The sequence below is a fragment of the Anomaloglossus baeobatrachus genome, chromosome 8 (assembly GCF_048569485.1).
Source record: "Anomaloglossus baeobatrachus isolate aAnoBae1 chromosome 8, aAnoBae1.hap1, whole genome shotgun sequence".
NCBI lineage: Eukaryota > Metazoa > Chordata > Amphibia > Anura > Aromobatidae > Anomaloglossus > Anomaloglossus baeobatrachus.
The window spans coordinates 23,926,656-23,951,655 of NC_134360.1; the positions used below are offsets into that span (position 1 = coordinate 23,926,656).

The following is a 25,000-nucleotide window of genomic DNA, read 5'->3' on the forward strand; positions in this document are numbered from 1 at the left end:
CATGCGGCCTCAAAATTTCATGAAAAGTAGAACAATATTAAAGCAACTGATTTACCTGTAAAATTTCAGAAACCGCTTCCATGTTTGCAAGGAGAGGCAACCGCGAATAATGGTAGCCCAGGTCCCAGCATGTGCAGCGATCGCCACACACACCAGGACAATGTCACAACCAACCCTCACAGTGCCAGACCAAGGTCCATGAATAAAGGCGGAACAGGCCTTTATTCATTCATTGTGCCATACGGTCTTAGGAGGCCGTACGGCACAATGGTAAATTGTACAAATATAGAGTAGGACCCCCCTATTGAGATCTGCTGTGACGTGGCAGGGGTGGCTCAAATTATTGATCATTTTTTTGCTAAAAATCTCATTTTGCATTATAGTACAGTAGGAATGAATTTGTGAATTTTACACTTTTTATTTGTTGCATGCCTTTCATAGGCAGTGCTGGCTCCCCCCTCTCTCTTCAAAAATTACAGTCCATTATCTGTCCACCGGTTGCATGTGGTATTGTGGATTACCCCCTGAGCTACATTGCCAGATATAACCCATCCACCGCAATATAATCGTTATTAAAGGGGTCGTCCTCAAGGAATAAAAATGTAGTAAAAATAAAGAAATAACTTGCACTCCCAGGATACTGACCGTGTAGGCTTAGCACTACAGCCAGGTGGGCCTGTTTATCTCAGTGATTGGCTGCAGCGGTCTCATTTGCAAAGATGGCACATACGGTAATTATTGCAAAACATTTCAACCCGATCTGCAGGGACCGCTGGAGCAGAGGAGGATTTACCAGATGAATAGAAGTAACTTCTTCCGTTTAGCACATTTTCGGCTTTTTCTGGGACAATCCCTTTAAATTTAGAGAGTTGTAGACGGCAGCGGTTTTTTTTATTTCTATATCTGATTTCATGTAACGGGGCAGCGTGCCTAAACCAATAGGAGATGAATTTAAGTCCAATCTGCGTCGAGACACTAAAGAATTGAAAATGAAGCTGCAAGAAGACATTACGCCGGCTCTTACCGCTGAGAAAATGTCTCTCCGTGATTCATAATAACATTTTCCAGATAGAAACTGTGGCTGGAATATAGCATCCTGCTGTTCGCGGCCAATATCATATATAAACCATCGTTTGCTTTGGGTATTCCCACAAAATGCAAGAAAACACGAAAGCAAGCGGCGCACACAAATAACAATTAATCGGGGGGTACAACTATCCATAGACAAAATACAGATACTACCAAACTGGCAAAAGGATATTATGGAAACATGAATATAACACAGGGGTCATTATTATGCACTGCTAATATAGCGCCATCATATCCCGCAGCGCTTTAATGAGGTCATCACCACAATATAAAAACCAAAATTCCATATTAGTAGGTCTTAGGAGTGAGATCCATTAAGTTATAGTCTACAGCCATTTCTCTCGATCCTCTATATACATGCACGCTCAACTCTGGTGAGCATACATGTGTTCTGGAGAGCACAAAGTAAACAATTGCCAGACATCTTTCAAAGTAAATTATCTTCTCTAGGGACAAAAAGAATCCGACACGCTTTTCCCAAGGCATCATCTGTCGGAAAAAGTTATGAGGTCCCCATTGGCTGGTGTGAAATGGACAAGTTTAGCCGGCATTGATAGATGAAATAAAGGGATTGCTTGAAGAGGAGGAGTTATCACTAGAGATGAACGGGTCACTTCACGTAACCCCGGTCTTTGGCCATGGACAAATTTCCCAAACTTCCAGATTCCATGGCGCCATGTTTGAATGGCCGGTTTGGTGTGACAAAAGGAACACAGGTGGTGTCTTGCCGGCTCAGCTAATCGTAAGGAAAACCTGGGATTCCAGCGGGTAAGGAAATTCACGCAGCTCTGATCCACGGCTACACTGAACTGGACTGTGGACCAGGGCTAAACGAAGCAGGATAAGTATTACTTTAAAAAGTGTTGGAACTAGAGATGGACCCGTGAAAGTCCGGTTCAGCCGGACTTTATCTAAAGTTCGGTGTGGGACCCGGACTTGACCTGAACCCCAATGGAATTCACTAATTGGGAAGTTTGGGTCTCCACCCACATACAGTCAACCGTAATTAGATCACTTTCAGGGGAGGGTGGGAAGGTTTTTTTTAATTTTTTTTTGGGTGCACACTACCCACAGTACGAGCTGTTCGGAAAGAGCCCCGGAAAGAGCCCCGGAAAGAGCCCCGGAAAGAGCCCCGGAAAGAGCCCCGGAAAGAGCCCCGGAAAGAGCCCCGGAAAGAGCACCGGAAAGAGCACCGGAAAGAGCACCGGAAAGAGCACCGGAAAGAGCACCGGAAAGAGCACCGGAAAGAGCACCGGAAAGAGCACCGGAAAGAGCACCGGAAAGAGCACCGGAAAGAGCACCGGAAAGAGCACCGGAAAGAGCATCGGAAAGAGCATCGGAAAGAGCATCGGAAAGAGCATCGGAAAGAGCATCGGAAAGAGCATCGGAAAGAGCATCGGAAAGAGCATCGGAAAGAGCATCGGAAAGAGCATCGGAAAGAGCATCGGAAAGAGCATCGGAAAGAGCATCGGAAAGAGCATCGGGTACAGCGATGCTCGCGCGAGTTGTTTGCATACATAAAGCACCCAAATGCCAAACCCGGATCTTTTTTTTATATACATTCTGTGTTTGGTATGAACAATGATCCAGGGGTTCACTCATCTCTAGTTGGTAATCAAAATCCGGAGACCCGCACCAATTGGCAGCATGGTGAACTTTTATCCCCAGTAAAATGGAGCAGCAGTGCACATACCCGACCTCCGCTCCATAGGGCTGCCATTAAAAGTCAAGCGCAGCAATCGACAACTCTATCGTGAATGAAACGATTGGTGGCTAAAAATATGCACTGCAGACGCATTTCTTTGTTGTTTGAGATGATACGCAATTGCTCAACCAGTGATGAGAACTAATCTTCACCGGACCTTTAAGTCAAGTCTTTCCAATCTCCCTAACAAAGCTGCTAGCAAACAAGTGTGATGGAAGTAGAGGTTCACTGTGTCAAAGATAATGAAAAACAAAACAAATGTAAACTGATCTATTTCAAAAAGAAATATTATATATCCAACCTCTATCCCCAAAAAGATAACCTTCTGGACTGTTCATAATTACCAATGGCATTCAAGAGCGCCAACAGGTGGAACCCTAAGTATGGAGGTTTGAGTGACATGATCTTCTGTGGAGACCATGAAGGAATCTTCCCTGTGGAGCAACGTCAAAGGAATGAGGTTTGGAACCTTTTGGCAGTGAACGTCAGATGCACAGGTTTATGTAACACAAAATTTTGGTCAAGTTATGGACAAGGAGCCCCCCCCGACCTTCATTTTAGCTAGAAAAGAGGTTTCAGTGATTTACAATAAAATGTATCCAGGAGCCCATATTCTATGTATGAGGCCTCAGAAACCATAACCTTTATAAAGGAAAAGCAGAGAAAGATTGGAGGGACTCTCCCTAAAACTTGATGTCCCGCACTGGGTGGTGTTTTCCTACAATGACCTCAGGGAACTAAGATTCTTCTGGAGGTAACAGTTCACTTTAAGGAGATTCAGCTAAAGTAATCCAACAGGGGAAAGAAAGTAAGTAAATGAGTTCTCCAGAAGGAAGAAAACTTATTCTCTAGTGCCTCAAATTGGTGAAGTTACGTAAAGGTTCAGGTAAAGTGCCCGGGTTGGCACAAGACTACAAAAGAAGAATATACACGGCATCCATATGCAAAGTATAAAAATATCATATCCACTGCCATAGAAGGTGTGTGCCAAAAAAGTGAAAACTGTAGGGAAAGATATTAAATTCCTCCAATATTGTCTCCACCCCGGAGTGCATGAGTAAAACAAAGTGTAACGCAATTTATGTCCCACCGCCAAATATTTCTCCTGGAACTCAATGTTGATAGTGTGGTAGGATCTAAGAGAAGCATTGTCTAGGTCCCATGCTCTAGGCTAGAACATACTCGAAAGGCCCCCAATACGCATAAGGTAGTTATCGGCTGTGATATCTTTCCAGGGTCGGCCAGGTGATCTCGAGATGGCCTCTGCCGGACTCCTCTGTTGGCTGCTCATCTCCAGGAAGAACACAAGGATCGACTGTTGTAAATCCAATGCACCTATCCTTCTCTTTGACAGACTATGCTGGGAATAGTTAGGGGGCCTCTATAAACATTAGACCGTCTGTAGGAAAGATAGTGTGCAATAGGGATGTAACTGTGAGATGATCTAGGTGTAAAAGGGAATTGTTCACCTGGAAAGGTTGTGTAAGATACAACCACTGGGAAGACTAAAACACGACTGCTGCAGACCCTGGATAGAGAGATGACAAACGATTGATGGTTGGGGTTAAACTTTGTGCTGCCATGGAAGAAGGAATAAGAGTAAACCCTAAAAAGTGATTTTATTCCATCAGGTTTAATCACCATTACCTAATGGTAAATATCCTGTTGAAGGAGTTTACCCTCTAAAACGCGTTGAATAAAATCCCTTTCTAGGGCTTGGTCTTATTCCTTCTTCCAGGGCAGCATGGAGTTCATCTGCTACCATCCACCATCAACCATCTACATTGGACTGTTGGCTGATCACACCAATATCGATGGGTTCAGCCATCTTTAGTCTAATATGAATGGGAGCCTTATAGGTGACCATACACCTAAAGTAGCCATCTTCCGACAGCTATTCCTTCCATTTGGAAGGCGTGAAACACGGCTGATGCTGACCCTGCATAGACAGATGACTGACAGTGGGTTGTATGGGTTACACTTCATGCTGCCGTGGAAGAAGAAAGAAGACCAAGTTCTAGAAAGTGATTTTATTTAATGCATTTTGCAGTTGAAACTCCATCAGGATATTCATCATTACTCAACAGTAAATATCCTGATGAAGGCGTTTCTCCACCAAAATGCATTGAATAAAGTCACTTTCTAGGGCTTTCTTTTATTCCTTCTTCCACGGCTGCGCCGAGTTTAACCTGTACAATCCACCGTCCGAGATCTAGATTAGACTGTTGGCTGATCACACCAATATCGATTGGTTTAGCAGTCTTTAGTCTACTGTGGACTGGAGCGTTATAGGTGGCCATACACCTAAAGTAGCCATCTTCCGACAAGTATGCCTTCCAACTCCCCTAACATACATACATGCTTGGATCAGCCGAGTGTACATATGTTTTCGCTGGGATTAAGGGAATAAGCTATTGTTAGATACTTCTAATAGTAGCGATTAACCTTGAGAACAAGGCATGCTGAATTTCAATATGCCCGATCCTTTTATTTCTGACATTTGCTGTCTGGCAAGAGTCGGACGCTTCCATACTCTACAGTCGATTGGCCAATCCTGCCCGAATCATAAGGTTTACCCTGTGTTCATTTCAATGTGCATTGGGCACTTCACACTTGAGGACAATACGTCCTCAAGACAAAAAGCTGCTCGTGGGTGTATTCCAATAAGACTGTAGTTTATACTACAAGGAACCAACTTCATGGAGTTGTTAGGAAAGTCACATCAAGAAGACTAAATATTTTTTACAGATGGAGGATTAAGGGAACACTGACTTGGCTTCACGTTCTGGAGGAATCAAACCAGAAAAGGCTTCAAGATCTCTACATTATGGGCTCCGAAGAAGTAATAGTCATGGGTGGGAGATCTGACTGTAAATACTAGTGACATTTGAGGATGACAAAGATGTTCCAACGTGTATAAACACATATTTACGTATCAGTTCTTCTGTTTCAGAAATAAAGCATGTAGCATAAGGATTAGATTAAAAAGGGAATCGAGAATAATATTAATGTTCATATAAAAAGAAAAAAAAAAAAAGAAGAAAAATCACAAAAAGGCCAACATATGGGTTGAATTTAATTAATTATCTTAATTTCATTCCAAGATCTCAAAAAAATAAAAATGAATTAACCCTTAGGAACAAACTTCATATGGAAACTCAGTTGGAGATTATTTTCAGAGTCAGATTTCCACGCTTTCATTTTATCTTTTTTGCTTTTATCCGAACCCAACTTTTTTTTTTTGCAAAATCTCCATCTATTATTTATTGACATTCTGGAATGTGACCAGGTTTGCTCAGATTGTGTGTGCTTCCAAGATTACCCTGATCCAATGCAAGTCCTTTCCCAATTTACCTCTCTGCCAAGGTCCACAGACTGGTGGGAGTTACGAGAGTTGATAGAATGGAATGGGAAGCAGAGATACAGGATTCGATGGGTTGGAACTAGAGATGAGCGGAAGCGTGGAAGTTCGGTTCGGCGGGTTCAGACGGACTTTAGAGAATGTTCCGTTTGGTACCAAGACTTGACCTGAACCCCAATGGAAGACATTCTCATGTCCCAACCAGCGGTCTGACCCCTACTGGGCAGGGGGGGGGGGGGTCGGCACCCAGAACACAGCTCCTTACAGTCTGCCATCTCGCCGTTTTTCCTTCCATACAGGGTACTCACTCGGATCGCAGTCCTGGATTCTCCTTCATCTCTCTGCCGGTGGCCTGTTCATCCAGAAACATGCATGCACTGAACGGGTCTTCCAGGACCTTCCTTATGAGACACCTGCCAAATACTTCGTGATTTAAAGAGCCAGTATTCCTTAACCAGGATGTGCTTCTCAGCCTATGGCAGAGAGGCAACAAATATATAAGGCATCCTCCCCTTCTGGGAGGTGCCTGAGCAACATCTTCCTGTCCCTTAGTGTGGCGTTGCTTCCAGTCAGGTCCCTGTCCCCTGCCTTGTTGTTTAACCTTGCCTCCACTCAGAGCAGGCCGTGCCTGTCTGCTGCTCCAGTCCATACTTGGGTCCCTGCGCTCCACAGAGTCCATACCTGTCAGGCCGCTTCAGCCCGCTGGATCGGATCAAACACCGCCAGAGGAGGTCCTGATCAAGTCGCCTGTATCAACACTCTTCCTACTACTGGATCAAGGCCTGGCTCGGTTTTACCATCTACCTCCACTTTGGACCGGACACTGCTGGTGCTCAGGTCGTACCTGCTGTGCATTGCCACTCGGCCATACCTTCAGGTATTCAGACTATTCCTGTGCAGACTGTACCTGCACTCTGGACTCTACCATAGGACCCTGTGTTTGGCGCTGGTCGCGCTCTGATCATTAAAGTCCTTTCCTTCCCTCAAGCTTTGTCAGACTCCATCTTTGAGGTCAGCTGCCACAGTCCTGTGGGTTCACTGCCCTGCTCCCCCGTGGGTAGCGCAACAGTCATTAATTGGGCAGTTTGGGTCTCCGCTCACACGCAGCCAGCCATAAACAGATCACTTCCAGGGGCGGGAGGGCAGGCTTTTTCCATTTTTTTTGTTTGGTACACACTACATCCGATCCCGCTGTTACTCCCAGTGTGAGCCGATCAAACACGGCAAGTGGCTCTCACCGAGCTGAGCACTGAGCACACCCGAGCACAAGTGGTTTGCATGTGTAAAGCACCCGAACACTGTTGTTTGGTAAAGTCTGTGTTTCGTACGAACGCCAAACCTCAGGTCTGCTCATCTCTACGTACACTCCCGGCACGTTGACCCCTTTTCCTACCATCGTACATGTCAGGAGTGGATCACATTTCCAAGCTAAATCATTTTTTAAAAAGTCACCTAATTCTATAGACACAAATATGAGTGACAACTGGTTTTTATTTGGTTCCGTGTAACAGAATATTATATTCTAAAATAACATTAAAATAAGCAATAAAAATTTGCCGTCTGTGCCGATTTACCCCAAAATGGCTCAGTGAAATTTATATTTATCTACATAACAAATCAACTGAGCTGACCAAGGGTCAAGACGTCACCTTTAACCTCCCCCAAATATGCACATGTAATAAAAACCAGATATTAATAGAAATGACTAAGTGGAATGTATACCCTACACTGTAAACATATGGAATTCATAGACTGGACAGGCCATCCTATTAATCATCAACTGCAAAACACTGGCGAAGGGCGAATAATGTTACAGTCATAAAAATCTAGCATTTTAAGGGCATTGTAAAAAAAAAAAAATATAGGCCAATGCGAAGAAGACAATGTCAAAAACGTGTGCATCCAAATGGCCCATGCAGCAAAGCTGTGTCCTCGACCGTAGCACCCAACAGTAGAGCAGATTCCACTTTGCACTTGCAGCCAATTATGTGTTCCAAACATTAAAAATTTACTTACAAAAGTTGTGTCCTTATATACAGTGCTGGCCAAAAGTATTGGCACCCCTGCAATTCTGTCAGATAATACTCAGTTTCTTCCTGAAAATGATTGCAATCACAAATTCTTTGGTATTATTAACTTAACTCCATTTATTTTGCTTGCAATGAAAAAACACAGAAGAGAATGAAACAAAAATCAAATCATTGATCATTTCACACAAAACTCCAAAAATGGGCCAGACAAAAGTATTGGCACCCTTAGCCTAATACTTGATTGCACAACCTTTAGCCAAAATAACTGCGAACAACCGCTTCCGGTAACCATCAATGAGTTTCTTACAATGCTCAGCTGAAATTTTAGACCATTCTTCTTTGGCAAACTGCTCCAGGTCCCTGAGATTTGAAGGGGGCCTTCTCCAAACTGCCATTGCGAGATCTCTCCACAGGTGTTCTATGGGGTTCAGGTCTGGACTCATTGCTGGCCACTTTAGTAGTCTCCAGTGCTTTCTATCAAACCATTTTCTAGTGCTTTTTGAAGTGTGTTTTGGGTCATTGTCCTGCTGGAAGACCCATGACCTCTGAGGGAGACCCAGCTTTCTCACACTGGGCCCTACATTATGCTGCAAAATTTGTTGGTAGTCTTCAGACTTCATAATGCCATGCACACGGTCAAGCAGTCCAGTGCCAGAGGCAGCAAAGCAACCCCAAAACATCAGGGAACCTCCGCCATGTTTGACTGTAGGGACAGTGTTCTTTTCTTTGAATGCCTCTTTTTTTTTTTCCTGTAAACTCTATGTTGATGGCTTTTCCCAAAAAGCTCTACTTTTGTCTCATCTGACCAGAGAACATTCTTCCAAAACGTTTTAGGCTCTCTCAGGTAGGTTTTGCAAACCCAGCCTGGCTTTTTTATGTCTCGGGGTAAGAAGTGGGGTCTTCCTGGGCATACTACCATACAGTCCCTTTTCATTCAGACGCCGACGGATAGTACGGGTTGACACTGTTGTACCCTCGGACTGCAGGGCAGCTTGAACTTGTTTGGATGTTAGTCGAGGTTCTTTATCCACCATCCGCACAATCTTGTGTTGAAATCTCTCGTCAATTTTTCTTTTCCTTCCACATCTAGGGAGGTTAGCCACAGTGCCATGGGCTTTACACTTCTTGATGACACTGCGCACCGTAGACACAGGAACTTTCAGGTCTTTGGAGATGGACTTGTAGCCTTGAGATTGCTCATGCTTCCTCACAATTTGGATTCTCAAGTCCTCAGACAGTTCTTTGGTCTTCTTTCTTTTCTCCATGCTCAATGTGGTGCACACAAGGACACAGGACAGAGGTTGAGTCAACTTTAATCCATGTCAGCTGCTGCAAGTGTGATTTAGTTATTGCCATCACCTGTTAGGTGCCACAGGTAAGTTACAGGGGCTGTTAATTACACAAATTACAGAAGCATCACAGGATTTTTCAAACAGTGCCAATACTTTTGTCCACCCCCTTTTTAGGTTTGGTGTGGAATTATATCCAATTTGGCTTTTTGACTTTTTTTTTTCATTGAAGACAAATTAAATGAAGATAATACCAAAGAATTTGTGATTGCAATCATTTTCAGGAAGAAACTGAGTATTCTCTGACAGAATTGCAGGGGTGCTAATACTTTTGGCCAGCACTGTATTAAAAAGAGTGCCTACATAGGATGTGTCAAACTCTGGAGGACAGATTGTGTGAACTCAATTGTTTGCAATAGGCAAAGAGTAATTCCTTATTCATCCTGCGGGGGCACTGCAGGGAAACTGAACACTTCTAGGTTCTGCCGCATGTTACAGTTAATCGCAGGGTCCAAGGGACCCTGTAAATTGCAACGATTAGTGAAATTTTATTAAAGTGCTGCAGAATATGATGGAGCTATAGAAATAAAATTATTATTATCCCTGATGTCATAGAGAAGGAAAAATTAACATCTTGCCCAATCAACATTTTCAAAACCTGCCGTATTTTATATAAAGCACGGATTCATCATTTACATTTTTGTCACTTTTCTTTTTTCATTATTGTCATTTTTTGGCGCCAAATTCTTCAAAATGGCGCACAAAGTTGATGGCTCTTGCGCAAAGTCAAAATTGTTCTTTATTTTTTTTCTTGAAACTTTTCTACTATTTGTGCAGAACCAAAAGGTTTGGTAGAAATCCTAAATAAGTCTATCACGATAACATTATCAGCCAGTTAGAGGTCTTTATGGTGACTTAGGAAAGACCATCAATACTTTATAAAATGCAGGGGGGGGGGGGGTTGAGGTTGGCTTCAGGCTTCCCTACTGAAAGCTGGATAAAGGGGTTGGACACGTCAGCTCATAATGGGCCCACCTAATTTTTTACATCGGCAGTTTTGCACATTTGGTTGTGGTTTTGCCTGATACTGCGGCTGTGTATTTATTTGACACAGATACAGAACAAGGCACAGCTCCAACCATGTTTATGGCACTGTGGGTAACTAATATAGGACATGCAGTGTGGTCTGTTTATTAGGGTGTAAGGATTGAGAGAACAGATAAGGAAGAAACATTAATAGTCTCGGTGTTGGATTTCTCATGTCTTGTCCAGCAACTTAAAGTGCCGCACGGCCGTTGACCGATCATGTGCCGCAGAAGCAAAAGAGCAAGAATAGCGAGACTGGATGTTATGGGTGTGTCACGGGTGACACACAGTCATGTGGTTTCTGGCATTAGACGCTCACAGCGTTTGGCTGCACAAAATGCTCCCTGACTTTCCATTGTTCCTGCGGTCAGTATTCATTTTGCTAGCTAGCTTCCTGCTGGGTTTTCATATCTTCCCCTTTAGGACCCAGCAGAGCTCTCCTTCCATCCAGCTGCTGATTATCAGTATTCTTCTTCTGCTTAAATACTCCCTTCTTCCCTGGACTGGTGCTGCTGATATTAATCAGTTCATTCTAGCTCTGGTTGCAAGCAGGTGGCTTGTACTCATCTGTAGTATTGTTGCTGAACTCCTCCCTGTGTCATCTATGGATAAGTAGTTCATGCATTTTCCCCTTGTGTCCCCTCCTTGTGTCTTCTATAGTGTTTAGTGATGTCGACTAAGAGCTCTTCCCATCCGTACCTTATTTAGGGTCCAGCACTAGGGTTACCTAGCGTCAGGAATCTAGCCCAGCGCATAGGTGCGTAACCTATCTAGGGTGGTGATGGACCCCAGGGACTAGCTGTTGGGTTGGTCAGGGGTCACCATCTCTCCTTTCCCTAGACGCAGGGGTTCCTTACCCTTCTTACCAATCGCTGCTCGCTTGGTACTTCCTCGTAGCTAACGTGACACTGGACCATTTGGCTGCTAACTTTTTTTCTATTTTCAATATTGCTAAAGTTATAGATAAATAGGAAACTTTTGTCATCCATCGGTACTTACTTCATTATCATGGGGAGGCAGCTGATGAAGAAGCTGTTTGATCCTCGACTTCTCACCGGGGCTGTTTACATAGGGGACTTTATCATCGGGTAAGCAGCTATAATACTGGTGAACCTACAGACACAAAAGACAGGAGATTATTTTTCACGGAGCAAAAGTTTCAAAGTTTCAGAGCTCAAAATATGTAAAAAAAAAAAAAATCAGAACGGATATTTTTTTGTCTTTCCAGCGTCTAAATCTGCTTGGCCACAGATATTACAAGAGACAAAGCGCCTTTCCCAGAATCAGGCTGCATTCCATCAGGACACATGAAAAATAGATCACCGAGCTTCATACATGGAGCCAAAGTGTTTTCAGTAAGACTATCGCACAATAATGGTAGTAAAACATCTAAAATGTCGGGAAATTTGCGAGGCCAGAAAAGAAATCTCGAGGGACGGGGCAGAGAGAAACAAAACGTGCAAGTAGCAAGTGTTAGGAAAGTAATCCGACTGCTGAGCGTCAGCTGCACTTAAAGGGGTTAGATTTGTATTTAAGAGAGACCTAACAAAAGAAAATCTTAGAAGGGCTCTTTATTGTATACTAGCTATAGTACCCGCCTCCGTCTCGTTTCCCCGCCTCCGTCTCTTTCCCCGTCTCTTTCCTGGTCTCTGTCTCTTTCTCTGTCTGGCTGGATGTTTCCATGTCTGTCTCTTTCTGTCAGTCTCTGTCTCTTTCTCTGTCTGGCTGGATGTTTCCATGTCTGTCTCTTTCTGTCAGCCTCTGTCTCTTTCTCTGTCTGGCTGGATGTTTCCATGTCTGTCTCTTTCTGTCAGCCTCTGTCTCTTTCTCTGTCTGGCTGGATGTTTCCATGTCTGTCAGCCTCTGTCTCTTTCTCTGTCTGGCTGGATGTTTCCATGTCTGTCAGCCTCTGTCTCTTTCTCTGTCTGGCTGGATGTTTCCATGTCTGTCAGCCTCTGTCTCTTTCTCTGTCTGGCTGGATGTTTCCATGTCTGTCAGCCTCTGTCTCTTTCTCTGTCTGGCTGGATGTTTCCATGTCTGTCAGCCTCTGTCTCTTTCTCTGTCTGGCTGGATGTTTCCATGTCTGTCAGCCTCTGTCTCTTTCTCTGTCTGGCTGGATGTTTCCATGTCTGTCAGCCTCTGTCTCTTTCTCTGTCTGGCTGGATGTTTCCATGTCTGTCAGCCTCTGTCTCTTTCTCTGTCTGGCTGGATGTTTCCATGTCTGTCAGCCTCTGTCTCTTTCTCTGTCTGGCTGGATGTTTCCATGTCTGTCAGCCTCTGTCTCTTTCTCTGTCTGGCTGGATGTTTCCATGTCTGTCAGCCTCTGTCTCTTTCTCTGTCTGGCTGGATGTTTCCATGTCTGTCAGCCTCTGTCTCTTTCTCTGTCTGGCTGGATGTTTCCATGTCTGTCAGCCTCTGTCTCTTTCTCTGTCTGGCTGGATGTTTCCATGTCTGTCAGCCTCTGTCTCTTTCTCTGTCTGGCTGGATGTTTCCATGTCTGTCAGCCTCTGTCTCTTTCTCTGTCTGGCTGGATGTTTCCATGTCTGTCAGCCTCTGTCTCTTTCTCTGTCTGGCTGGATGTTTCCATGTCTGTCAGTCTCTGTCTCTTTCTCTGTCTGGCTGGATGTTTCCATGTCTGTCAGTCTCTGTCTCTTTCTCTGTCTGGCTGGATGTTTCCATGTCTGTCAGTCTCTGTCTCTTTCTCTGTCTGGCTGGATGTTTCCATGTCTGTCAGTCTCTGTCTCTTTCTCTGTCTGGCTGGATGTTTCCATGTCTGTCAGCCTCTGTCTCTTTCTCTGTCTGGCTGGATGTTTCCATGTCTGTCAGCCTCTGTCTCTTTCTCTGTCTGGCTGGATGTTTCCATGTCTGTCAGTCTCTGTCTCTTTCTCTGTCTGGCTGGATGTTTCCATGTCTGTCAGCCTCTGTCTCTTTCTCTGTCTGGCTGGATGTTTCCATGTCTGTCAGTCTCTGTCTCTTTCTCTGTCTGGCTGGATGTTTCCATGTCTGTCAGTCTCTGTCTCTTTCTCTGTCTGGCTGGATGTTTCCATGTCTGTCAGTCTCTGTCTCTTTCTCTGTCTGGCTGGATGTTTCCATGTCTGTCAGCCTCTGTCTCTTTCTCTGTCTGGCTGGATGTTTCCATGTCTGTCAGTCTCTGTCTCTTTCTCTGTCTGGCTGGATGTTTCCATGTCTGTCAGTCTCTGTCTCTTTCTCTGTCTGGCTGGATGTTTCCATGTCTGTCAGTCTCTGTCTCTTTCTCTGTCTGGCTGGATGTTTCCATGTCTGTCAGTCTCTGTCTCTTTCTCTGTCTGGCTGGATGTTTCCATGTCTGTCAGTCTCTGTCAGTCTCTGTCAGTCTCTGTCAGTCTCTGTCAGTCTCTGTCAGTCTCTGTCAGTCTCTGTCAGTCTCTGTCAGTCTCTGTCAGTCTCTGTCAGTCTCCCCACCGACATCATATTACCTCACACATAAGCTTCTTATACTAACAATTTATTTTGTTCCTATAGAAACCAATTACAGCTCCTATTAATAACCTAATAGCTTGCAGCTCCACTGATTTTAAGGGAGGCAGGTTTTTTTTGGAGAGTACCTGTAAAGCCCGAGGTTAAATTTTCCCATCCAAACATAGTCTATGACGTTCCCTGAGCAACATGGGGTGTCTGTGCAAAATTTCTTGATTGTTCATGCGATGGTGTGGATTCCTTTGGCGGACACACACACACACACACACACTTTTATATATTAGATTAAGATGCAAACCCATATTTACATATCTTATTTCTAGGCTGAGATATGATCACTTGACTTTCCAGGCCCAAAGCCCGAGGCGGCACTACTGACCAATTCTCATGCCATCTTTTCCTCATTTCTGTCAGGTGTATGGCTTGTCTTTGTGAAACGTCACGTCACCAAACACAATGTTCACTTAAGACCATTTTTTTTCTTAAAGGGTTAATCCCATCTCCAAGATCCTATCCCAATATGTAGTAGGTGTAATAATAATAATATTAGCAAATACCTCTAATTAGAAATGTAGTATAGTTCTTGTGATTCACTATGTCGCTTACCTCATGTTCAGGGCACTGCAGGACCTTAGGTATCCATGGTTACGAGTCGACCACGCATATAGTCACAGTTAGGCCGGAATCACATTTGCGAGTGACTCGTGCGTGACTTGCATCACATTGCCCTGGCACTGCCGCACATGTATTTCTATGCAGCTGAGACGCTCGTGTCCGAAGAGCGTCCGGTCATACCGAGTGATGCGATGCAAGTCACTCTCAAGTGTGACTCCGGCCTAACTGTGACTATATGTGTGGTCGTATCCTAGACACCAAAGGGCCTGAAGCGCCCTGACCATGAGGTAAGTGACTTAGTGAATCACAAGAGCTATATTACATGCCTAATTGGAGGTATTTGCTGATATTATTGCTATTCCACCTACTACATATTGGGATAGGATCTTGGAGATGGGAATACCCCTTTAAGCTGCAATGCCCTGCATATGACATGACTATATCAGGAGAACTATTCTATATTTCTAATTGAAGGTAATTGCTAATAATATTATTATTACATCTACTATATAATGGGATAAGATCTTGGAGATGGGAATATCCCTTTAAGCTGCAATGCCCTGCACATGAGGTAAGATACATCGCTATATCAGGAGAATTATACTACTTTTCTAATTGGAGGTAATTGCTAATAATTTTATTATTACACCTACTACATATTGGGATAAGATCTTGGAGATGGAAATTGGAACATCCCTTAGGCTGCAATGCCCTGCACATGAGCTAAGAGACCTCGCTGTATTAGGAGAACTATAGTCATATGAAAACGTTTAGGCACCCCTATTAATGTTAAACTTTTTTCTTTATAACAATTTGGGTTTTTGCAGCAGCTATTTCAGTTTCATATATCTAATAACTGATGGACTCAGTAATATTTCTGGATTGAAATGAGGTTTATTGTACTAACAGAAAATGTGCAATCCACATTTAAACAAAATTTGACCGGTGCATAAGTATGGACACCCTTATCAATTTCTTGATTTGAACACTCCTAACTACTTTTTACTGACTTACTAAAGCACTAAATTGGTTTTGTAACCTCATTGAGCTTTGAACTTCATAGTCAGGTGTATCCAATCATGAGAAAAGGTATTTAAGATGGCCACTTGCAAGTTGTTCTCCTATATGAATCTCCTATAAAGAGTGGTATCATGGGCTCCTCAAAACAACTCTCAAATGATCTGAAAACAAAGATTATTCAACATAGTTGTTCAGGGAAGGAGACAAAAAGTTGTCTCAGAGATTTAAACTGTCAGTTTCCAATGTGAGGAACATAGTAAGGAAATGGAAGAACACAGGTACAGTTCTTGTTAAGCCCAGAAGTGGCAGGCCAAGAAAAATATCAGAACGGCAGAGAAGAAGAATGGAGAGAACAGTCAAGGACAATCCACAGACCACCTCCAAAGACCTGCAGCATCATCTTGCTGCAGATGGTGTCAATGTGCATCGGTCAACAATACAGCGCACATTGCACAAGGAGAAGCTGTATGGGAGAGTGATGCGAAAGAAGCCGTTTCTGCAAGCACACCACAAACAGAGTCGCCTGAGGTATGCAAAAGCACATTTGGACAAGCCAGTTACATTTTGGAAGAAGGTCCTGTGGACTGATGAAACAAAGATTGAATTGTTTGGTCATACAAAAAGGCGTTATGCATGGAGGCAAAACACCACGGCATTCCAAGAAAAGCACTTGCTACCCACAGTAAAATTTGGTGGAGGTTCCATCATGCTTTGGGGCTGTGTGGCCAATGCCGGCACCGGGAATCTTGTTAAAGTTGAGGGTCGCATGGATTCAACTCAGTATCAGCAGATTCTTGACAATAATGTGCAAGAATCAGTGACGAAGTTAAAGTTACGCAGGGGATGGATATTTCAGCAAGACAATGATCCAAAACACCGCTCCAAATCTACTCAGGCATTCATGCAGAGGAACAATTACAATGTTCTGGAATGGCCATCCCAGTCCCCAGACCTGAATATCATTGAAAATCTGTGGGATGATTTGAAGCGGCTGTCCATGCTCGGCGACCATCAAACTTAACTGAACTGGAATTGTTTTGTAAACAGGACTGGTCAAATCTACCTTCATCAAGGAACTCATTAAAAGCTACAGAAAGCGACTAGAGGCTGTGATTTTTGCATAAGGAGGATCTACAAAATATTAGTGTCACTTTTATGTTGCGGTGCCCATACTTTTGCATCGGTCAAATTTTGTTTAAATGCGGATTGTACATTTTCTGTTAGTAGAGTAAACCTCATTTCAATCCAGAAATATTACACAGTCCATCAGTTATTAGATATATGAAACTGAAATCACAAAAACCCAAATTGTTATAAAGAAAAAAGGTTAACATTAATAGGGGTGCCCAAACTTTTTGATATGACTATACTACATTTCTAATTGAAGGTAATTGCTAATAATATTATTATTACACCTACTACATATTGGGATAAGATCTTGGAGATGGAAACATCCCTTAACGTTTCCATTGTTATTACCAAGAGCAACTAAGCAATTATAGCCTATTTGAGTGGTCGCAACCATGGAAACCTAAGCTACAATGCCCTGCACATGAGGTAAGCGACATAGCTAAATCAGGAGAACTACTACGTTTCTAATTGGAGTATTTGCGAATATTATTATTAAAACCACCTACTACATATTAGGATAAGATCTTGGAGATGGGAATACCCCTTTAACTGTATAGTGTTGGGATTAAAAATCATGTTTACAATTGGGCATCAAACATTTTTGCACTGTTTACTTCTGTAGCCTCTGTGTTGCACTATTGCAGCTCCAGAATGAGTTGAGTGAGAATCCATCAGTGAGCTCCCGATGAAGTTTATAACACTTATCTGTCTTTTTTCTCAAGCTTCTCAGTTTGATCTGGCTTATACATAATTATGGCAGGTATAGGTGTAGATTTTGCACAGTTGGTTTGGAGCGACTCAGTGGTTAGCACTGCAGTCTTGCAGTGGCTCAGTGGTTACGGTAGTACTGCAGTCTTGTGGTGGCTCAGTGGTCAGCACTGCAGTCTTGCTGCGCTGGGGTTCTGTGTTTAAATCCCACCAAGGACACCATCTGCTAGGAGTGTGTTTGCATGGGTTTCCTCCAGGTTCTCTGGTTTCCTTCCATACTCTAAAGACAGATAGAGCATTTAGACTGTGAGCTCCAATGGGGACAGTGATCATTATGTATGAAAAGCGCTGCGAGCTACCAACCGAATACTTTCCAACAGTATTGATTTTGCAAGGAGCTTACCAGGAACTGGACGGGATTAGGGGCATGGTTTGGCACAATGATACCCAATGGGGGGCTTTGGGGGAGTTCCCAGGCGGTTATGGGGCAGGACTCGACTTTAGCGCTCTAATTGTTGGAAGATCTGCAATCAGATGATTTTCAAGCCCTGCCAAAAAGCGAAGGATCCCGAACACAGGATCTCCACTTTATCAGCTCAACTGGGGCCGGAGATCATCCAAAGCAGCCGCAGATTAATAACTAAACCGCCAATGTTCTGCGAATACACAAATTAATAAAGTCATCTCTGCAGCAAAATTGTGTAAATGTAAAGAAGATGTCAGCACCTGCCTGTACAACAGCTGTTACCGCTTCGTCTTGGCAATAAATATGTTGTCTGCGCCTCCGCCTACACTGCAAGCCCTCAGAGTTTTCTTTCACAATTTGCTAAAATGATTAGCAGATGAAATCTGTTCAAAGCCATGTTTTTTTTCTGCGTTTAAAGTGCCCGCGTCCGTTGGGCACAGAGACGGTAAACATTACGGTGACGGGAAGAATCAATCTGGTCCATCAATAGCGGCACGCTGTATGAACGCCCATTCTGAGCCCGGGGGAAACATTTACCAATATTGAGTCACTGGTAATTACCAAAAGTGCCCATTTGATGCCCATTGGTACCATTGCCCCGGTACCTCTCCTATTACCCAACTTAGTCTTGCGCCTGTACCAGTTTTTGACAATTTTTTTGCCCACTAGTCTGTGCGCCCTCAACAAACCTATAAACCCACTGAGTTTTTTCCAATTTGGACATTTATACCCTTTGATAGGTCGGGGGTCTCACCGGAAGAAGTCCCACCCATTGTGAAAACAGTATTAGGAGAGAAGCCGGCACTCTCGACAGAGTATTGTGCTCAAGAAAAGGACCAAGACCCTGTTTGTAGAGAAGACCACAGCACCAATAAGACCAAAAAAAAAAAAAAACCAAAAAAAAAAAAAGAAATCGAGCTGCTGCAATGTGAAAGTTTTATTCCAGACCGGCATCACAGTAAAATCCCCCTGAAAATACTTGCGCATATGGTAATACCTCTATCGCTCCATACACTATCCATTGGCTTGCACAATTGGGATTAGCTACCCCCGTTTTCTCAATGTAGAGAGGAGACCTCACACCAATAAGACAAAAAAAAGAAATCGAGCTGCTGCAATGTGAAAGTTTTATTCCAGACCGACACCACAGTAAAATCCAAACAATCTAATGATTCCACCTCAGCGAGGTTTTTTTTTCAAGGATATCTGTGTGGATAGTTCCAAAAGGTATGGGTGATGGAGGTGGGGGGGCAGCGGCTTGTACTGCCAGGAGACCACAGCATGTCTGAGAGCCGCCATCCCCCACCTGGTGCCTCCACCTCCATCACTCATACCTTTGGCACCATCCACACAGATATCCAATAAAAAGACCTCGCTGAGGTGGAAACGTTGGATTGTTTGGATTTTACTGTGGTGCCGGCCTGGAATAAAAAACTTTCACATTGCAGCAGCTCGATTTCTTTTTTTTTTTTTTTTGTCTTATTGGTTGCTGAGGTTTTTTCTCTACATTGCAGCGGCTAATCCCAATTTTGCAAGCCAATGGGGACTGTATGGAGAAATGGAGGTATTACCATAAAAGCAACTTTGTTTTTTTTTACTTAAGTATGTGAGAAACAGCCGGGCGGAACTCAGACACGTCTCTGTTCTGACTTTGCAACATTGCAGGACCGCAAAAAAGGAAAAATTGGAGGGCACAAAAGGTTTTTGCAACATAAAATATAACCTTTTGGTTTTCGAGCTCTATGAAACCACCTTTTTTATTATATTTATTTTTAAATCTTTTTTAGTATCATTTGTATTGGCAGGGACATTGTATACCGACAACTGTAGACCATGAGCACTATAAAGACCATCAGGATATCTCTTGGCCTCTGCAAAGCCCTGTCTCTTTTTCTGGCCATTTAATCTAGAACGAGCCGCTTCCTTTTTCCGTGTAGATGATATAAAACTACTGTCAATGAATCCTCTCTTCCACTCTTGCAGCGGGGTGGAGTTTGCACACTGCATGTGGCAGGTATGCTCCCGCGCAGGGCGCAGTTTGTAGCATTCTGAAAACCCACCACAGAATAACACTGATACAATGTGTGCCTCATTATTATATACTCCAGTTAACAACATGAAATCTAATATTGATTGCTAACGCCTTTCCTGGTTGAAAAGCTAACTAATAACTTTTTGGATCTTTGGAGGAACAGTTCACTTTCGAAATCTCTAGCTTTTTGCTAGTACTTTCAATGTAAATGAATAATAAACTGATTATAAAGTCTCCTATCACTGGCGCCCATAGTTATCAAATTAATATTTTGAGGGATCCTTCAAAAAAAGTGTTTAATTATTCTGCAGCACCCCCACAGGAAAAATTGAGTATTACATGCTTTCAAGTGGAATCAATGGCATGAGAGACAGTCTATATTACTGCTCATTGATATGGGTAATACATGTGGATTGGAAACAAGGGGACGCCGCTAATACAGTATTCAGAACCAGATAACCCCTCTACAAGTAACATGTACCAATACGGGCTCAGTACAGCGGGATTTGGACTAGATTCTCTTATGTCAATCTGTGCTACCATCTCTCAAGTTTCATAGTTGATGAAATTGTTTCCAAAACGTTTTGGCCAAATTTGGGGCATTTCTTGGCTGAAAAGGTGGAAGGTTTTAGCAAATCAAGGCAAAAGTGGGTGGTCCGGTGTGGTTTTGGGGGCATTTTTAGACATTGCTGGGACTAAACATCTTTATTCTGCCAACTTAACTGTTAAGAAAAATATCCTTAATTTTATAAAATAAATTTTTGTAGGTGACGAGCAAAAACCCTACAAAACCCAAAGTGTTAATTTTAATAAACGCAGCGGAGAACTGGCGACTCGCGGGAATGCCGCCCACGTTTTCTATGGGAAGTTATGATGAAGAATTTACTGAAAAGAGTTCAACAAAAATCGAGCAAAATTCAGTGTAAATATTCAAGAAAATCGTCTCCATCAATAAAACATACAGATGTAATCAAATAGTCTGCGGACGTCTTCAAGCCTCCGGATATTTTCTTATTTTATTCTGAGCATTTTGCAAGAAGAAAGAGCATTTGTAGAAACAGATTCTTGAAGTTGTGCAGAGCGGGACAAACGCCGGAAGGCGACTGATGATCCTGAAGGGTCGGTCACATTATAATAGATAATCACATACATATAAATCGGGGCGTCACGTGCCTAAAAGCATGAAGAAAAACGGACACTATTTTATTTATGAAGCTTCTTTAAAAGAGAATGGATACTCTAGCCACCATTTGCATAGATAAATCGAAAAAAAAAAGGTACAAAAATCATTCTGCTTTGTGTATCCAGCTACATCGCACACTTAGGCTGAGTTCACATATCCAGTAGTCATCGGTTAGACTGGATCCTTTCTACAAAACACGTTTAAGGAGAATGGATCAGTTAATGGATTTCTATTTAGCCATTCATTTGTAATGGATCCACTTTTACTTACAGGATGTAGCGCTGGCGTCCAGGCAAACATGTCAACTTGCTCACCGCGCCGGATGGGTCACGTCCCCCCCCACACTACTCCGGCCGTCCACGTGTGCTGCTGTCGCCTTCCCCTCCAGGGGCCTGTGTACACAGCCCAGGTCTCCCGAAAGCACGCTCAGGGTAAACGAGGGCACACCGGCCTTCCTCTTAAAGGTCAAGCATGCTATTTCCTAGAAAGGTCTCTCAGCCTATGGCTGAGAGACACTATGTATTTAAGGCACCCTCCCATTAGGGGAGGTGCCTGTGCAATGACAATCAGTCTTCAGTCTGCTAGCTAGTTCTCATATTGCTGTGCTCCTGTCCAATTATCCCTGTGTCCGTCACCTGTACCTGTCTACCCATAACTATCTGTCTCTGCTGGGCCCACCATATCTGTCTATACCACCTTCCAGTCTCCCTCAGCCATCCCGCCTTTACCAGAGTTCGTCCCTGCCTAGGGGGTCAGCTACCACAGTCCCAGTCACTGCTCTGAGCATGATTCCTGGCGTCTGCCTCACGGTAGGGTCCACATACCGCGTCGTGCCCTAGCCCCTGCCCGGTGATGGTTCAAGGCCGTCGGCTGCCCTCCTCAGCAGTCCGTGCCCCTTTGACGCGATCCCTTGCGACCGGGGTTACAGCTCCTAAACGGGCCAGACTAACGTCTGCCACCTAGTAAACTCCAGGAGCCCTGCTCCGGACCAGTGACCTCTCTCTCCCAGAGAGTCACTTTCCACCTCCTCCTCCTTTCACTCCTGTTTTCACTCTCTTGTCACTTTCCCCTACCAACCCCCCATGTGGGCGGCCCTATTCCCTTCAGGCCCCCCAATGGTGTGTCTGGTGGGTTCGGTGTAAAGTGTTTCTAGGATTTTGACTGGCTAAGCTGTTACCAACACCAAAGGACTAGGACCCGTAACCAAGGAGGAGTGGATACTGTGCAGAAGGGCAGATTGCACAATACCCTGTGACGACTTGATAGGCCAGGGCATCCCATAGGTGCTTAGTTAAGCCCCTCCCATTAAAGGGTAAGTCCGGGTCCCCCTGTGGTCCAGTGAGTCCACTAACCCCGCTCGCTGCCCCTACACCGACCATGAATAACACAAGATCCACTCCTAAAAGGTAGATAAATAGCAATGTGATAACTGATCTATCTTCCTTAGACTCCAGTGTTTAAAAAAAAAAAAAATCCTGTAAAAATTATTATTTTCAAAACAGACCCAAAAAAAGAAAAAAAAAGTGCGTCTGCAGAATTTTTTGCTGCCTTGCCTGTAAAAAGTGGTATTGGACGAGAAAGTGGAGTAACACAGGACTGCGGGATCAGACTACACAGTTTGTTTGTGGTCTGTCGCCATAGCGACACATAGCTTTGCATAGGAGCGGTGTAAACAAAATATTTTTTATTTTAGATGCATGAAAAATTGTTGAAAAATTGGACAAATCCTTTAAAGGTTGACAGTAACTCAAACAAGTATTGATTATACAACAGAAGGCATTTGTATGTTCTTGCTGTCTTTTGCATGGGTGTCCTGCCGTAACACTTAATTTATGGTTAAAAGTGGATCAGTCGGCTTTTATTATTAAGCAAATCTGAACAGTGTCTTAAAGGGGTACTCCCATCTCAGACATTTATGGCATATCCACATATCGGCACATCTCCGGGACCACTACGCATCCTGATAATAGGGCCCCATTCCAAAAAGAGGTGACTGCACATGCACAGCCCTTTTCAGTCACTTCTATGCAAGTTCCAAAAATATTTAAAGGGTTATTTTCATTTTCATGAATGGGTATTGTTGGACAGCACCTGTAAAAACAAGCACTTTTGCAATTTACTGTTTATTAAAATTTGCAACCAATGTTGAGATATTAACATTTTATGGCTCATTGCCTAGGAGACCGACCACCGCTGTTATCTATTTTGTAAACACTGCGCTCAAGCGTGTGGTATTAGGCGCTAGCAGAGTGGTCCCGTCATTGCGGCCAGCTTCAAAGCAGCACTTAAATGCGCAACATAAACGTTCTACGCGCTTCTAAACTGTAGTGGTGGTCGGTTTCCTTGGCAACAAGATGTAAACAAAAGAAAAAAAGAGTGAATATCTCAAGAATGGCTTAAAATTTTAACAAGGAGTAAATTGAAAAAGTGAATGTTTTTGGAAAGACTATCCAACAATACCAAGTTATGAAAATGGAAAAAACCCTTTAAGTCGGCGTTCTAGGCCACATGACCATATCCATCATAATTTACCTTGTGGATATGCTTTTTAAGGAGTACGTTTTTAGTAACCCTTTGCATACCATGACACTTACAAAACCCGCCTGTGGTGCGCGGTAAAAACACAGGGAAGCTTACCGTATGATTTTTCAACATTTTAAAGAATGCAAAAAACATATAAAAAGGAATGAATATTGAAATGTAACATCTACTTAAAATAGGGGGGGAAAAAATGAACAGTTTGCTCGCAAGCTGTCACCGACGAAAATAGAGAGACGTGATGTGCCTCTGACATAGACGCACGCACCGCATAGAAATTGCTCTGATGATTGGCAAATGGAAATGTGTTAAAAAAAAAAAAAAAAGTTGCTTCGTAAAGTCGTCGCCACTTTTTTTTTTTTAAATGTTTTTTAAATGTAATGTGTTTAATAGGCAAAGACATAAAACCTAAAATGAATAGGACGAGGCCATTAAATGCTGCGGGTAAAAAACAAAACATCCAGAAAAAGAATATTCCACTGACGGACAAAAGATTCTGCAGCCATCTCTAGGCTCATAGCTACAGGACCTATTACTAGGCCTTTAAAGGGGGTTTACAGTAACAAACTCATGACTTTTTTTTTCCTTCCCATAAACAGCGCCACACTGGTTAACAGGTCATTTGCGGTATTGCAGGTCAGTCCAGTTTACTTCAATGGCACTGTTTTTGAAAATCCTGCACACAACCCCTTTAAAATCAATTCTATTTTCATGACTTGCAGGCTAATTCTTGTAGCACAGCCCTTATTCGCAGACCCTAAACAGATCATAGATACTCGGCTGAGTCCTGACTAAAGCTTGATTTAATCAGGCTCAATAGGAATCAATGGAATTAAAAGGGGTTTCCAAACTTTGCATAATTTAGTAAGTTCGCGCTGACACAATGCCCCTGAGCCTGCAAGACGGCTGTAATTTCTTTGGAGCTTCTTATCTACTATCCTGCACTACAATCTTTCATAAATTCTTCTCTGCCGTCAACATCCAGGTAGATTAGCTACAGTGCCAAGGGTTGTAAAAGTCTTGATTATGTTGCACACTATGGATAAAGGAACATTGAGATCTCTGGAGATGGACTTGTAACCCTTGAGATTGTTGATATTTTTCAACAATTTTGTTTCTCTTGTTCGCAGACAGTTCTCTTCTCCTCTTTCTGTTCTCCACGCTAAGTGCGGCACACACAGACAAAGATTGACTCAACTTCTCCCCTTTTTATCTGTTTTCCGGTGTGATTTTCATATTGCCCACAAGGGCGTTTTAACAAGCATCACATGCTTGAAACAAAATTGTTTAC

The 25,000-nt window shown here is 43.2% G+C and overlaps 1 protein-coding gene across 4 annotated transcripts in view; it reads right to left on the reverse strand.

Moving 5' to 3' along the window:
- PRICKLE2 (prickle planar cell polarity protein 2) overlaps positions 1-25,000 on the reverse strand; it is a 336,416-nt gene that overhangs the window by 43,171 nt on the left and 268,245 nt on the right. For all 4 annotated transcript variants that reach the window (XM_075321373.1, XM_075321374.1, XM_075321376.1 and 1 more), the window contains one exon: positions 11,560-11,673. In XM_075321373.1, the coding sequence (XP_075177488.1) occupies positions 11,560-11,673 (114 nt within the window). The remainder of the gene's footprint in view (positions 1-11,559; positions 11,674-25,000) is intronic.